This window comes from Canis lupus, chromosome 1 (genome assembly GCF_048164855.1).
Source record: "Canis lupus baileyi chromosome 1, mCanLup2.hap1, whole genome shotgun sequence".
In the NCBI taxonomy this organism is placed as follows: domain Eukaryota; kingdom Metazoa; phylum Chordata; class Mammalia; order Carnivora; family Canidae; genus Canis; species Canis lupus.
Window position 1 is genome coordinate 94,855,368 of NC_132838.1, and position 13,455 is coordinate 94,868,822.

The 13,455-nt window shown below is 41.7% G+C and overlaps 1 protein-coding gene across 2 annotated transcripts in view; it reads right to left on the reverse strand.

The window, feature by feature from the left end:
• Positions 1 to 1,637: 1,637 nt before the first annotated feature.
• Positions 1,638 to 13,455, reverse strand: part of ERMP1 (endoplasmic reticulum metallopeptidase 1) — a 40,870-nt gene continuing 29,052 nt past the window's right edge. The window contains exons 11-15 of one of the 2 annotated variants that reach the window (XM_072840684.1): positions 13,104 to 13,256; positions 12,489 to 12,691; positions 11,841 to 11,956; positions 3,903 to 4,066; positions 1,638 to 3,791 (exon numbers count right to left, since the gene is read on the reverse strand). In XM_072840684.1, coding sequence (XP_072696785.1) covers positions 3,627 to 3,791; positions 3,903 to 4,066; positions 11,841 to 11,956; positions 12,489 to 12,691; positions 13,104 to 13,256 — 801 coding nt within the window. In that variant the 3' untranslated portion in view covers positions 1,638 to 3,626. Of the gene's footprint in view, positions 3,792 to 3,902; positions 4,067 to 8,797; positions 9,095 to 11,840; positions 11,957 to 12,488; positions 12,692 to 13,103; positions 13,257 to 13,455 lie in introns of those variants that run through there. The other variant, XM_072840695.1, reaches the window with a different exon arrangement.

Genomic DNA, 13,455 nt, shown 5'->3' on the forward strand with positions numbered 1-13,455 from the left:
TTTTCACAGATTTGTAGGAGTTCTTCATGCATCCTGAATACTAGACCTTTACTGGATATGATTTGCAAGTATTTTTTCAGTCCAGGAGCTTGTGACTTTCAGGACAGTCTCCTTTGTAGTAAGGACGTTTTTCATTTTGGTCAAGTCCAACTTTTTCTTTGGTTGCTTGTACTCTGGCATATGTGAGAAATCACTGCCTAAACACATGGTTGTGGCGGTTGGCGCCTGGGTCTTCCTCTAAGAGTTTTTGCTTTTTGTTTATTACAGTGTTAGCTCCTACTTAGGTCTTTAATCCACTTTGAGTAAATTTGTGTGTGGTATGAAGTGAGGAGTGTAACCTTGTTCATTTGTGTGCTATTCAGTTGTCCCACCACAATTCACTGAAAAGATTCATTTTCTTCCCCTCCCTGAATTGCCAAAATCATTTATTTGTGGACTGTCAGCCGTATTCTGTCCATCGCTGTTCTTAACATCCATACCCCACTGTCCCAGTTACTACTTGGTAGGAAGTTGTGAGCACGGGACTTGTAAGTTTGTTTTTCCAAGACTGTTTGGGCTGTTATGGGCCCTTTGCATGTCCGTATGAATTTCAGGATTAGCTTGTCAATATTTGCATATAAACCAGCCGGGGTTGTGTTGTTTGTGGGTCAATTTGGAGAATGCTGCCATATTAATGAAACCAATCCACAAACATGGGATTTCTTTCACAGTGTTGGTTTCTAGTGTAAAAATCTTATACTTTTTTGTGAGGCTTATTCCCTGTTTTGTTATGGAAATACAAGTGTTAACTTATGTATTGATATGTTTCCCTTTCATTAACTGTAACAAGTTTTTTGTGGATTCTTTAGTCTTTTCTCAATAAATCTGTCCTTTCTAATCTGGATGCCTCTTGCCGGACTGCCCTGGCTAGAGCCTCAGGACAGTACTCAGTAGAAGTGGCCCTGCCTTCGGGATAAAAGCTTCATCATAGATGTTAGCTGTGACTTTTTCATAGGCGGGAATTTCCTTACTCTGATAAAGGTACTCAATTGATACGGTGTATTACATTGATTTTTCAGGTGTTAAGCCAACTTTTCATTCCATGAATAAATCCCACTTGGTCATGGTATAGAGCCAAACTTAAAAAATTATATCAGTACATTAATAAAAATATGTATATGAACATACTTCAAGGTATATTCAAAATATATGAAGATAATTTCCAAATAAAGAGGCCTAAATGCATTTTGGCTTTATTGGCCCTACAAGAAGGCAAGGTGCATGATGCAGAGGTGTACCGAACTATTCTGGGGAGAGGCCGTACTCCCGCAGGTAGACAGGAGTGAGTGGTGGACCACTAGCGGAAAGACCATGTCCTCTTCCTGCCCCCATGATCCTTCTGGATTAGCCCTTCAATGATTTTGCCAATAGAGAGGATTGTAAAAAGCTCGACATTTAACAAAGTGAGATTCACTATTTCATTCCACGAAGAGCTTTCCGGTGTTTCCTTGTTGAGCGCTTTGCTCACATAACCTTTCTGCCCCCGTGAGCCATCTATGTCTTTTAAAAGCAATTAAAAATGCTTTTTAAAAAGGCTCTGTAGATTCTAAATAACCCTTTAAAAGATGGGGATACAGAAGAACAAACCATAGATCTGGTTTTTCAGTTAAAGATACTAACAGGTTAAAAAGTTTATTTCAGTAACATAAGGCAACAATTCAGTGAAAAGGAAGTAAAGACAAGCGTTTTTCCTGTGGCTTCCTGAGTGAGCAGCTGGGACTCTTTCATGGTGACACTTAGCCATCCTGTCCTGCTCATTGCCATCAGCTAAAATGTCAAACACATACTTCATGCAACAGTCTGTAAATTTCCAGCATTTCTTCAAAATCACAGTTCTTCACATTTTCACTGAATGCTCAATACTGGGCTATTTACATTTAAATTCTGTAGGAAAAACTGCATTTGTTAGAATTTGAAAAGACCCTTTTATAAGTGAGCTATGAAGGATGAGATACTCCAGCCTCAGAGGCGGGAATATTAGGGATGTAACTCCTCAGCCCTTTCTGGTACCAAAACAATCTGCCCCAGTACTAAGCATGCCCTGAGACGAGTGAGCATCCTGAAAACCAAAACAAAAGGAAAATAATGTGAAGGCAAAAAGAAAACCATGATCATTACTGAAAGGCAAGAACATTCTTCCCAAAGGGGGAAAAAAAAATTATGAGTAACTTTATAAAATGCCCTTCCTCAGCCTAGGACACCCCCCCCCCCCCCCCCGGCAAATCTCAAATTAACCACAGGGACATTTGAAATTCATTTAGAGATTACTTTTTGTCCACAACTCTGATTCTATACAAGCCACAAACACTGTAGTCCTTATTCACCACCTGACAGATTCAGGCCTGACAGGTTGGGGGGGGTGGGGGGGGGCAGGTACTTGACACACTTGAAACTGGTAAGGAACAGTTCCTACAAGGTCCCCAATCCTTTCACATGACAGCCAGGGTCGGGGGTCACAGACAAGGCAGTGGGCGGAGCAGGATTACAGAAGCATGTTGCACACACAGCAAAAGCAGCTTCAAGGATCTCCTCCTGGGGCGCACACGTGGTGCCACTGTTTTACTATGGCTTTTCTTTTAAGTGGCTTTTTGGCCTATGCTTGCTAAGCTTAATCTGTTCAACCTTTTCAATTTCTTAATGGAAAAAAGCAAGCACTCATCTCCCCAAACCCTTCCACTGCCGGAGCCTCACAGCCCTGAGAGACCCTGCCGAGACCCACCTCCCAAGCCACACAGAATGGAAAGCACCTCAGCGGCTCCAGGTACTGCAGCCTCATTCCCATGTCAGGCACCCCCTGGAGCCTGAGGAAAGCCAGCCCTGCTGGATGGATGCACACTTGGACAAAACATAGGAGTCAGTGCATCAAAAAAATTATGCCCCAAAGGATCAACCTTGGATAACAACACTCCTATTAAATGAATATTTATAAAACGTCCAGCCCCAGCAGGACATGTGGCTAAACAAATGCTCCTCTTAAATTGGCAAAGTGGAAGAGGGAAAAGGTATATAGACTGGGCCCTGAAAGCAACTCAGGAAAGCATCACAGAGATGGCTCTTGGTCAGTGACCGCTTGTGGGAAGGACAAGAGTCCCCAGCTCGGCACAGGTTCCCACACTGGGGGCTGGGGCCTCTGCGGTAACCACCTTCTAATACCTGTGGTTCAGTCCCGAGGTCTGACAAAACCGATCCGTCCACTGACAAAACAAATGGTCTTGGCTTAAATTGGGAATGTCATTTGTCTCATTAACTTACAGTACCTTTCTACATCGTTCATGATCCTAAGGGGATTGAAGTGGTTTGTTGGCTTTTATCCTTAAGGTCATATAAAATGACTTACGTGTGCAGTGGTAGTACCCACATGTGCTTAAGTGCCAGGAAACTGGCATTTTCAAGTGTCAAAAAGGCCATGCATCGCTACCCCCAGCATAACCATTGGGGTGCTTGGCCCTGAGGAGTGTTAGCCCACTAAGCTCTCTGAACATGTGCTCTTTAGCAATCACCGACTCACACACATCCCTGTGACGCCAGGAGAAACCGTGTCACATGGAGTGTCCTGCTGGGCATATACTCAGAGCTCATCCAGAAGATTAAAACACAAAGAGCTTGTAGGTGCACACCCAAGCAGAGGGAAATGTCCAATCTGGGAACTTCTCCTTCAGAGCATCCAGCTGGGAGGATTTCTTGTCTTTCCCAGAAAGGTAGTGGGCGGCAATGGCCACGGTGACCATTCCTTCAGGCCGTTCTTCCAAGACCTGGTAGAGAAAAATTAGTTTAGTTCTCCAGCTCTATGAAGGCAGAATAATGATCCCAGATGCCACCGCGGAGCCTGACCAGTCACGGCAGCAAAGCTGGGAAATTCTCACCTGTACTTCAATCCAGAACTGCCATGCAGAGGCCTGGAGCCCGTGGGAGTAAAATACGAAGTAGTCCCCGCCTTTACTTGTGACTGGGGTGCCATTGCCAAGAGACCACTGAGAAAGTGTTGACCCTTTGTGGGTTCGAACGTAGAAAGACATGTGGCTTGGTCCTGTAAGGAGAGGAAGAGGCGTTGTTACCTCACCACCAAGCCAGACTAGGAAGGACTCGCCTCCTGTCCCCCTGAAGATCCTCCTACTACAGCCCCATATTATCAATTCCACTCCTGGTATCAATGAGGCCCAACAGGAAAAGGCCAAGAATTTACAGTGATATAAGAACCTTGTGCGCATAAGTCTGTCAGAAATCTAGGGAATAGGCTTCATCTAACCAAAAAAACTTCAAAAACTATAGCAAGGGAATAGACAGGATTGCAATATACCCACACACAATACGAAAGTGGTAGAAGACTGGGATGTCGTAGGCACCCAACACTGACAGGGAGAGAAGAACACGGAGTGAGCAGACTTGTAGAGGCTTGTGAAGCCAAGGCCACGGAAAACTGAGATAGTCAAAGGTTACAAACATCGTCAAAACAAACATAGACCTTCCTAAATGCCAGAAAATATATTTTTTTAAAGAGTGAAGAAGACCTTCCCTACAAAAAAGGAATATAGCAAATAAAGCACCAAATTGAGGACAAATGCATCAGTCATAAAAATAAATGTGAGGAGACCTAATCAGCAACTAAAAGGAAAAAAATTTCAAGTTGGCTTAAAATCCAGACCCAATCATCTACCATATTCAACAAACATACTTAGGTTCAGAAAGGATAAAAATAACAACCTGAACAAAGGTATTTCAGGCAAGTGAACAGTTTTTAAAAAGACCTCTTTCGGGGAGCCTGGGGGGCTCAGTGGTTGAGCATCTGCCTTTGGCTTAGGTCATGATCTCTGGGTCCTGGGGTCAAGTCCCATAGTGGGCTCCCTGCTCCTCTCTCTCCCTCTGCCTGCTGCTCCCCCTGCTTGATTTCTCTAAATAAAATCTTTAAAGAAAAATCATCTCAGAAAAAAAGAAACAGGATTCAAAACAAATGCATTACATTGTAAAAAGGCACTTTTTATTTGTTTTTAAGATTTTATTTATTCATGAGAGACAGAGAGGGGGGTGGTGCAGACACACAGGCAGAAGCAGGCTCGATGCAGGGAGCCCGATGCAGGACTCGATCCCAGGTCTCCAAGATCAGGCCCTGGCCCGAAGGCTGCACTAAACCACTGAGCCACCCAGGCTGCCCGAAAGGCACTTTTTAATACTAAAAGCTTTAATTCAGAATGATACAAAATTGTGAATTCTGTGCATCAAGTGACAGCAACTGCCTGATGAAGCAAAACTACAGGAGATGCAAAAAGATATGCAGACAGACACTGGTAAGTCCATTGTCACATGAAACATCAGTTGAACAAAAAGGATTTAAATGTGAAAACTAATGGTCAGTGAAGTAGATCATGGGGATAAATATACCTAAGTTTAGAAGATAAATTCTGCATTATCAGCATGTAGAATAAGCAAAAAACATTAATAAAATAGTAGCTTATAAAGAAAATATCGGTTCTATAAAGTTGAAATATTACAAGTAACACCATAATTCAGTAAACCTTAAATTGTCAATAACAAAACAAAATGGTCTTCTACGTGCAGATTTTAAAAACCAATTTAAAAGACTTGGGGGGTCGGGGGGGTGGCAGCCCAGGTGGCTCAGAGGTTTAGTGCCTCCTTCAGCCCAGGGCCAGATCCTGGAGACCCGGGATCGAGTCCCATGTTGGGCTCCCTGTATGGAGTCTGCTTCTCCCTCTGCCTGTGTCTCTGCCTCTCTCTCAGTCTGTGTCGCTCATGAATAAATAAATAAAATCTTTAAAAAAATAAAACTCTGGGGTGGCTCAAACTCTTGGTTTCTGCTCAGGTCATGGTCTTGTGGGACCAAGCTCGGGTTGGGCTCCCTGCTCAGCAGGGAGTGTACATGGATTCTCTCCCTCTATTTCTCCCACCACTTGCACGTGCTCTTTCTCTACATCCTTAAAAATAAATAAACATATAAAAGACTCAGGTTAACAAATCCAAACAAAAATTACAGATGGCTCAGGGGTTAAGTGTCTGCCTTTGGCTCAGGGTATGATCCCAGGGCCCTGGGATCAAGTCCCACATCGGGCTCCCCACAGGGAGCCTGCTTCTTCCTCTGCCTCTCTCTCTCTGTGTCTCTCAGGAATAAATAAATAAATCTTTTAAAAATAAGAAGTTTTTTTGTAAATAATGAAAATATTACATATCAAACTACTCAGTACATGTAAAAGCAGTGATAAGAGGAAAATCCAATAAATAAAACAATAAATGTTTTTTCAGTAAAATAAAAGTACAACAGAGAAAAACCATGAAGGAAATAATACAGGTAAAGCAAAGAGGAATCAAAAGAGAATAAGAACTAAACAGACCTAACTTAATTTCACAAAAAAGAACAGATTTTTTTACTAACTACTACTAGCTAACTTGGTTAATTAAGTAAAAGGCAGAGGTAAGGAGAATGGAGTAAAGTACAAAAAGAATAAAAATAAACAGAAGAGATGTTTAAAATCACATGTGGCTACTTTGGCAGACCTCTATGCTATTAAATTGGAGGACCCAGATGAAATGGATACTTTTTAAGGAAAATGGATGACTAAAACTGTGCGAGACAGGCATACATCTTCAGCAGACTGATTTCCCATGAAAAAAACTACCCCTGCAGAAAAAGCATGATGCCCAGATGGTTTCAGAGAGGAATGCAAGCCAACTTTTCAACTAGATCGTTCAAATGCTTCCAAGGCATTAGAAATTAAGGAACACTTACCATTTCATGATGTCTATGTATTTATCATATGTAACACATCCTAATCCTGATTAAAGGGGGCCCAACAAAAATAAAGATGGTAACCGGGTGACGGACATGAAGGAGGGCAGGTGATGTGACGAGCACAGGTGTTCTATAAGATGGATGAGTCACTGACCTCTACCTCTGAAACCAGTTATTACATGTTAATTGATTGAATTTAAATAATAAACATGGACCTATCACTTGTATTAACACAAAATTGCTAAACATTAGCAAACAAAATCCAATATCACGCAAAGAAAAAAAGCCATGGCCTTAGTGGAATACACAATATTAAAAGATCCAAGGAAGAAAAATTCTATGATTCCCCTTTATAAGATGCTGCGAGAGGCCTTTCCCCAAATTAAAGGACTCCTTTATAAAACACTCAAGAAATGACCGTTCCTTATAAAAACACTTAAGAAATGTTTATAAACATTCCTTATAAAAACACTCAAGAAATGACCATTGATAAACACCTTTGCCTATCATGTCACCAGGTCTGTACCTCAGGCCTAAGGCTCACCCTCAGATGCTGGGCAACACTAGAGATCTGTGCTCTACCTAAAGCAAGGATGCCCGCTCATGCCCCACATGGCCCCACCCACCCCACACCACGTGGGCTGCATCAGCCACCAAAGACACGCCAATTACAGACCTAAGAACGGGTAAAGAAGAAGGAAGACCATATTTGCAGATGATACACAATAGTCAACAAGTTATACTTGAGGTCTGTTTTTGTATGGTGCTCTCTTAAATATGTGGTAACTGATAACACAAACAGACGACCCACACATACACAAATATTTTTTTCCCCTGATTTCTTGAGAGTTGTAACCAAAAAACACAGGGCAGTAGATGTATAACTTGACTGCCAGGAACCTGAATTTTATTGGAATTCTCTAAATTGTGCATAAAGGATAAAAGTTTAGATTTTTCAGTGCTTCCTTTTTTACAAGGTGGTGATTAAAGAAAAATCAGAAATAATTGGCATTGGTGGTTGGTGCAAAACAAATTTATTTCCAATTCAATTTTAAAAGCCTAGAGAAAACAGTATACATCTTCAAAAGTGCCAGTTGAGGCACTTAATTCCCTGTAACTGTTTCATTCTGTTAGTTAACTGCCAAATTTTATTGTTTCACAACTACTGTTTTGTGTCCTCCAGCTTTCCTTACTAGATTTTCAAGTCCTTTCTTTCTGTGTTAAACTGAACTATGCCTTAGCATGATAGATATAATTATTTTCTGTTTACAGTAAATACAATGATGGCCACAGTCACCAAAAAATACAAACACCAAACAAGCTACTTTTCAAAAAGGAAGTTCAGTAAAAGTGGGCAAAGTTGAGGTATATACAAATAATTTTGACAAAGATGCCAAAGCAGTTCAATAGGGTAAGTAAATGTTTTCAACAGATAATGCTAGAACAACTGGATATCCATGATGAAAAAAAAGAACCTTGACCTCTCTTGCACACCACACAAAAAATTCAAGGTATATCATAGGCCTAAACATAACAGCTAAAGCTATGAAGCTTCTAGAAAGAAACAGGAGAGTCTATCTTTGTGACCTCTAGGTAGACAAGATTTTTTAAGAAGGGCACATAAAGTACTAATTCTCAAGAAAAACCTGATAAATTGGAATTCATAAAAATTGAAGACTTCTGCACATCAAATGACCATTTGAGAAAATGAATGGACAAGAAAATCTGGGTATCTGATACACAGAGATCTGATAATGGTCTGTGACCTAGAACATACCCACTCCTGCAGGTCAATAAACTCAATGTTTAAAAGGGAAAAAGAAATGAAACAAAGCAAGATACCGAATATCTTCCAACACGCACTTGGAAGAGTGTCCACATCATTATCAGGGAAATGCAAGAGCTACTGCTACATGCCCCACAGAAATGGCACGAGGGAAAGGAGAGCAAACGCAGGCGAGACTGTAGAACAATTGGAATTCTCAGACTCCAAATGTGAATACTTCAGAACAAATGAGCTCAATCTCAAAATCATTATGTTTAATGACCCAGAATATTACATATTGGAAAATTCCATTTATATAAAGCTCAAGGAATGATACAAAGTGAACAATAGCAGGAACTTCTAAAAGTGAACTTCTTGTGGTAGAGTTCTCCAGAGAAATAGAACCAATCCTCAAGGTGATGTTAGCAAACCAAATCCAACAATGCATAAAAGAATTCTGTATTACAACCAGGTGGGATTTATTCCATGGATGTAGGGTTGGTTCAGCCTCTGAACATCAGTTAATGTAATCCATCACTGCTATCAATAGGCTGATGAAGAAAAAGCACATGGTCATGTTAGCAAAGAGAAAAGCACGTGACAAGATCCAAAGCCTATTCACACTTAGAGCTCAGCAAACTAAAAATAGAGGGGAATTTACTCAACCTGAAAAAGAGCATCTACAGAAAAGCTACAACTGGGGTGCCTGGGTGGCTCAGTTGGTTAAGCATGTGCCTTCGGCTCAGGTCATGATCTCAGGGTCCTGGGATTGAACCCCATGTTGGGCTGGCTCTCTCCTGTTCCCTCTGCTTGTGTGAGTTCTCTCTCTTTCTCTGTCAAACAAATAAAATCTTTTTTAAAAAGTCCACAGCTAATACAATACTTGGTAAAAATGTAGCTTTCCCCCACTAAGACTGAGAACAGGACAATGCTTTCCACTCTTCCTATTCCTCAGCACTCTTTCACAATACTAGAAGTCCTAGCTAATACAGTAAGACAAGAAAAGGTAACAAAAAATGAGGAAATATTGGGAAGGAAGAAATAAAACTATCTTTGTTTGCAGACAACATGATCATCTATGTAGAAAATCCCAAAGAAAACAAAACAAAACAAAAAAACTATTGGAACTAACAAACAGCTATGGCAAGGTTGAAGGATACAAAGTTAATAAAAAAGATCAACTGTTTTCCCATATACCATGAAGGAAAAATACTATTTACATTAGTATCCTCAAAAATGAAATACTTGGATGCAGATCTAGGAAAAGCTGTACACAATCTATATGAGGAAAACTACAAAACACAGTTCTGATGAAAGAAAAGATAACAAATAAATGGAGAGACATTCCATGTCACAGACGGGAAAAAATAATTAAGATGTCATTTTTTCCACCTTGATCTATAGATTTCAGTGCAATTCCAGTCAGAACCCCAGAAAGTTCTACAGTGGATCTTGACAAACTGTTAAATGGAAAAACAAAAGCAATATGCTGAAGAATAAAGTTGGAGAGAACTGATACTACCCACCTTTAATACTTGATCAAGAGTGTGCCGCAATGGTAAAGTAGAGAAACCAGTAAGGAAAACAGAACAGAGAGCCCATAAATAGACCCACACAAATACAGCCAACTGATCTCAGACAAATAGTCTTAAACAAACGCTACTGGAACAACTGGAAATCCACGTGCAAAGAAAGAAAGAAAAAAATCCTTCACAGAGGCCTTACACCTCTCACAAAAATTAACTCAAAATGTATCTCTCATAGATCTAAATATAAAATACAAAACTAAACTTGTAGAAGATAACCAGAGAAAATCCAGAGACTGAGTCTGGTGATAACTTTTAGACACAACACCAAATTCATGACCTATGAAAGAAAAGCTGATAATATTGGACTTCGTTGAATTTAAAAACTTATACTCTGTGGAAAACTGTCGAGAGAATGAAAAGACGACCCAGAGTGGGAGAAAATATTTGCAAATCACTTATCTGATATAAATATCCACAGGCACAAAGAACTCTTAAAATGTCAACAGAAAACAACCCAATTAATAGACACCACACTGGAGGCGACACACAGAGAGGGCACGTAACAGACGAGGAGGTGCTCCGGGAGCACCCTAGGTAACTGGGGCACTGCAAATGGAAACAAAAGTAAGATATAGCTCCGTAACTTGCAGAAGGGCTAATATCCCAGACACCAACAGCACCCAGCACTAGTGAGAATACAGAATGGTGCAGCCACCCTGCAAGAGTCTGGCGGTTTCTTACAAAGGTAAACACAGGCTAACCATACAATCTAGCAGTTGTACTCCTAGGTTTTACCCAGGTGAGGTGAAAACATGTCAAGAAGAAAACCTGCAAACAAATGTTTTATGGCAGCTTTATTCACAGCTGCCACAAACTGGAAGCAAGCAAGCAATCTGTCCTTCGGCAGGGGAGGGCATAAACTGTGGTGTGTCTGTAACGCTATTCAGCAACAAAAGCAGCAAGAGCTATTTGAGCCCCAAAGGACCCGAAGGTTCCAAAATGCAGATCGCTACCAGTCTGAAAAGGGCTCCAGACTATATGACTGCAGCTTCAGGATATCCTGGGGAAGGCAAAACAGTAGAAATAGTAACAAAGGTCGCTGCTTGCCAGTGGGAGTGCGGAGGAGGGACAAATGGGGGAGCACGGGGATTCTGGGGCGCGGAGCGTACTGTGTGTGCTGCAGGGTACATGACACTACACAGAAGTCTGCAACACCAGCACCAAACCGGACCTTGATGTGAGCCAGGAACATGGGCTACCACCAGCTCATCCATCTTAAGAACAAGTGCACACTCTAAGGCAAGGTGTTAATAAGGCAGCAGGTGGAGGGGAGCTCTGTTTTCTGCTCAATTTTTCTGTAAACCTAACACCACTCTAAAAAAAAAAAATAGTCTAATAAATTTTCTTCAATAAATCTTAATGAGCTTCAAGTGCTCCTAATTAGAAGCACTAGGTTCTTCCTATGTTGCTAATCACCATCATTTAAGGAATGAATACATACTTATTAAGAATTTTAAGAAATGGGGGCCCCTGATTGGCTCAGTCGGTGAAGCGTCTGCCTTTAGCACAGGTCATGATCTCAGGGTCCTGGGATGGAGCTCCACGTTGGGCTCCCTGTTCAGCAGGGAGTCTGTTTCTCCCTCTCCCTTTGCTGCTCCCATCCCCCACTTGTGCTCACCCTCAAATAAATAATTAAAACCTTTAAAAAATAAAGTTTAAAGAATTTTAAGAAGTGAAGGAGAGAAGAGAAAACTGTCCTATGATTTACCTGTTGCTTCAAACGTCAGCTTTACAGAATCCCAGGGTGTCTGTTCCTTGGACACAAGTCTGAAATGAGCAGGATCTCCTGGAGAAACTTCTGGAGCAGGAAGATACCAATTTTTCCTATTTGGAAAGGTAGGTTCAATATTTAGGATGCTTAAGAAGTTGACCGCTATCTCTGAGTCATGGAAATGGTTCAAATACAACTCACATTTTGGGGTATGAAAATAATCTCTGATGGACAGGACAAATTATGCTAGGTACTCTTAAAGCCCGTTACCATAGGATGTAACCTTCCCAGATTTAGGAACAAAGGATCCTATGTGATCTTGAGGCCACCACCCAGCCTCTTCCTTCTTATCCAGCCCTTTACTACCACACCACAAAAACATCCCAGAAATAAAACAATTTGAAACTGATGCTGAACTGCTATTAGAGCAGTCGAAGAGGCAGCCTTTCCAATCACTCAGGTTTCTAGAGGGAAGACTTCCTAAATTTGAAAAAGCAACAGTAAACTTCTGAGTACTTAATCCCACTAAAGGAGGGGAACTCCCGTAGTGAAGGAAAACCTGGCCTACACAGCACTGGGCTTGTGTGTGAACCAGCATGAATAGCGGAGCACTCCCTCGGTGACAGGACCTGACAACAGACGAACCTGATGAGGAAGTGCACCGGGAGGTACCACGGGAAACCACAGAGCGGTGCATCCTCCTCACAGTGAGCTCGAATGGTGTCGTTGATCTCAGGAACATGAGGGGTTATGTGAGACATTCCAGTGTAATCAAACCCATTGATCCATATTCCAGAGTCCCGTTTAATGACGTTTCCGTCCAGGTCATGAAATGTTCTAGTCATGTGCTGTGAAGGACAGACTAATGAGAAAGCTGCTACTCCTGAGATCACCTGTACCAGCATTTTAAAATATCGATTTTGTTTTGCCCGTTGAACTCGGACTTTTACTTGGCCCACAGACGTTTTTACCATCTGTACTTCTGAAAGCTCATTACCCCACAGCACATATTTGCATTTTTGTCATTTGAACAATAACCAATAAGCTGACATGTCTGGTTCAGGCTCCTGGGAGAAAGCATGTCTCGCTGGAAAGAAACCCTCATGGGGGGTCAGTCTCCTCACTGCCTTATAGGGAGCAGCTGAGAACAACTAAATAAATAGGTCAATGGCAGGCACGTCTGCTGGTTTTCCTGTTGACTAGCAAAGCTCAGCAACACAGGGCTTCCCCCTCCAGAACCACACGCGAAGCTGCTCTTACCTGAAGAAACACTCTCTTTGGCTTTGGACTGGCGGGATGAGAGCTATACGGGAAGAATGCGCCACTGCAGACCAGGAAGAAGGTGACCATACACACTGCAGTTAAAGTCAGCATGGTTTTTTTGGTGCTCTTGGCAAGGTAGATGAAGTTAATCTAAAACATGAGACACAGAAATAGAAAAATCACTGTGGGCACAGAGTTGTCTTTACTGCCTTGGCTCTGTAACAGGTGTCACCCAACCAGTCGCAAAGAGCACCTGCCAGCACGTGTGAGCATGTGAGTATGCTGCCACAGCAAACAGGCCCCACTTAGGCCTTTCCATCACGGGCTAGAGCCCAGATAAACAGGTGGC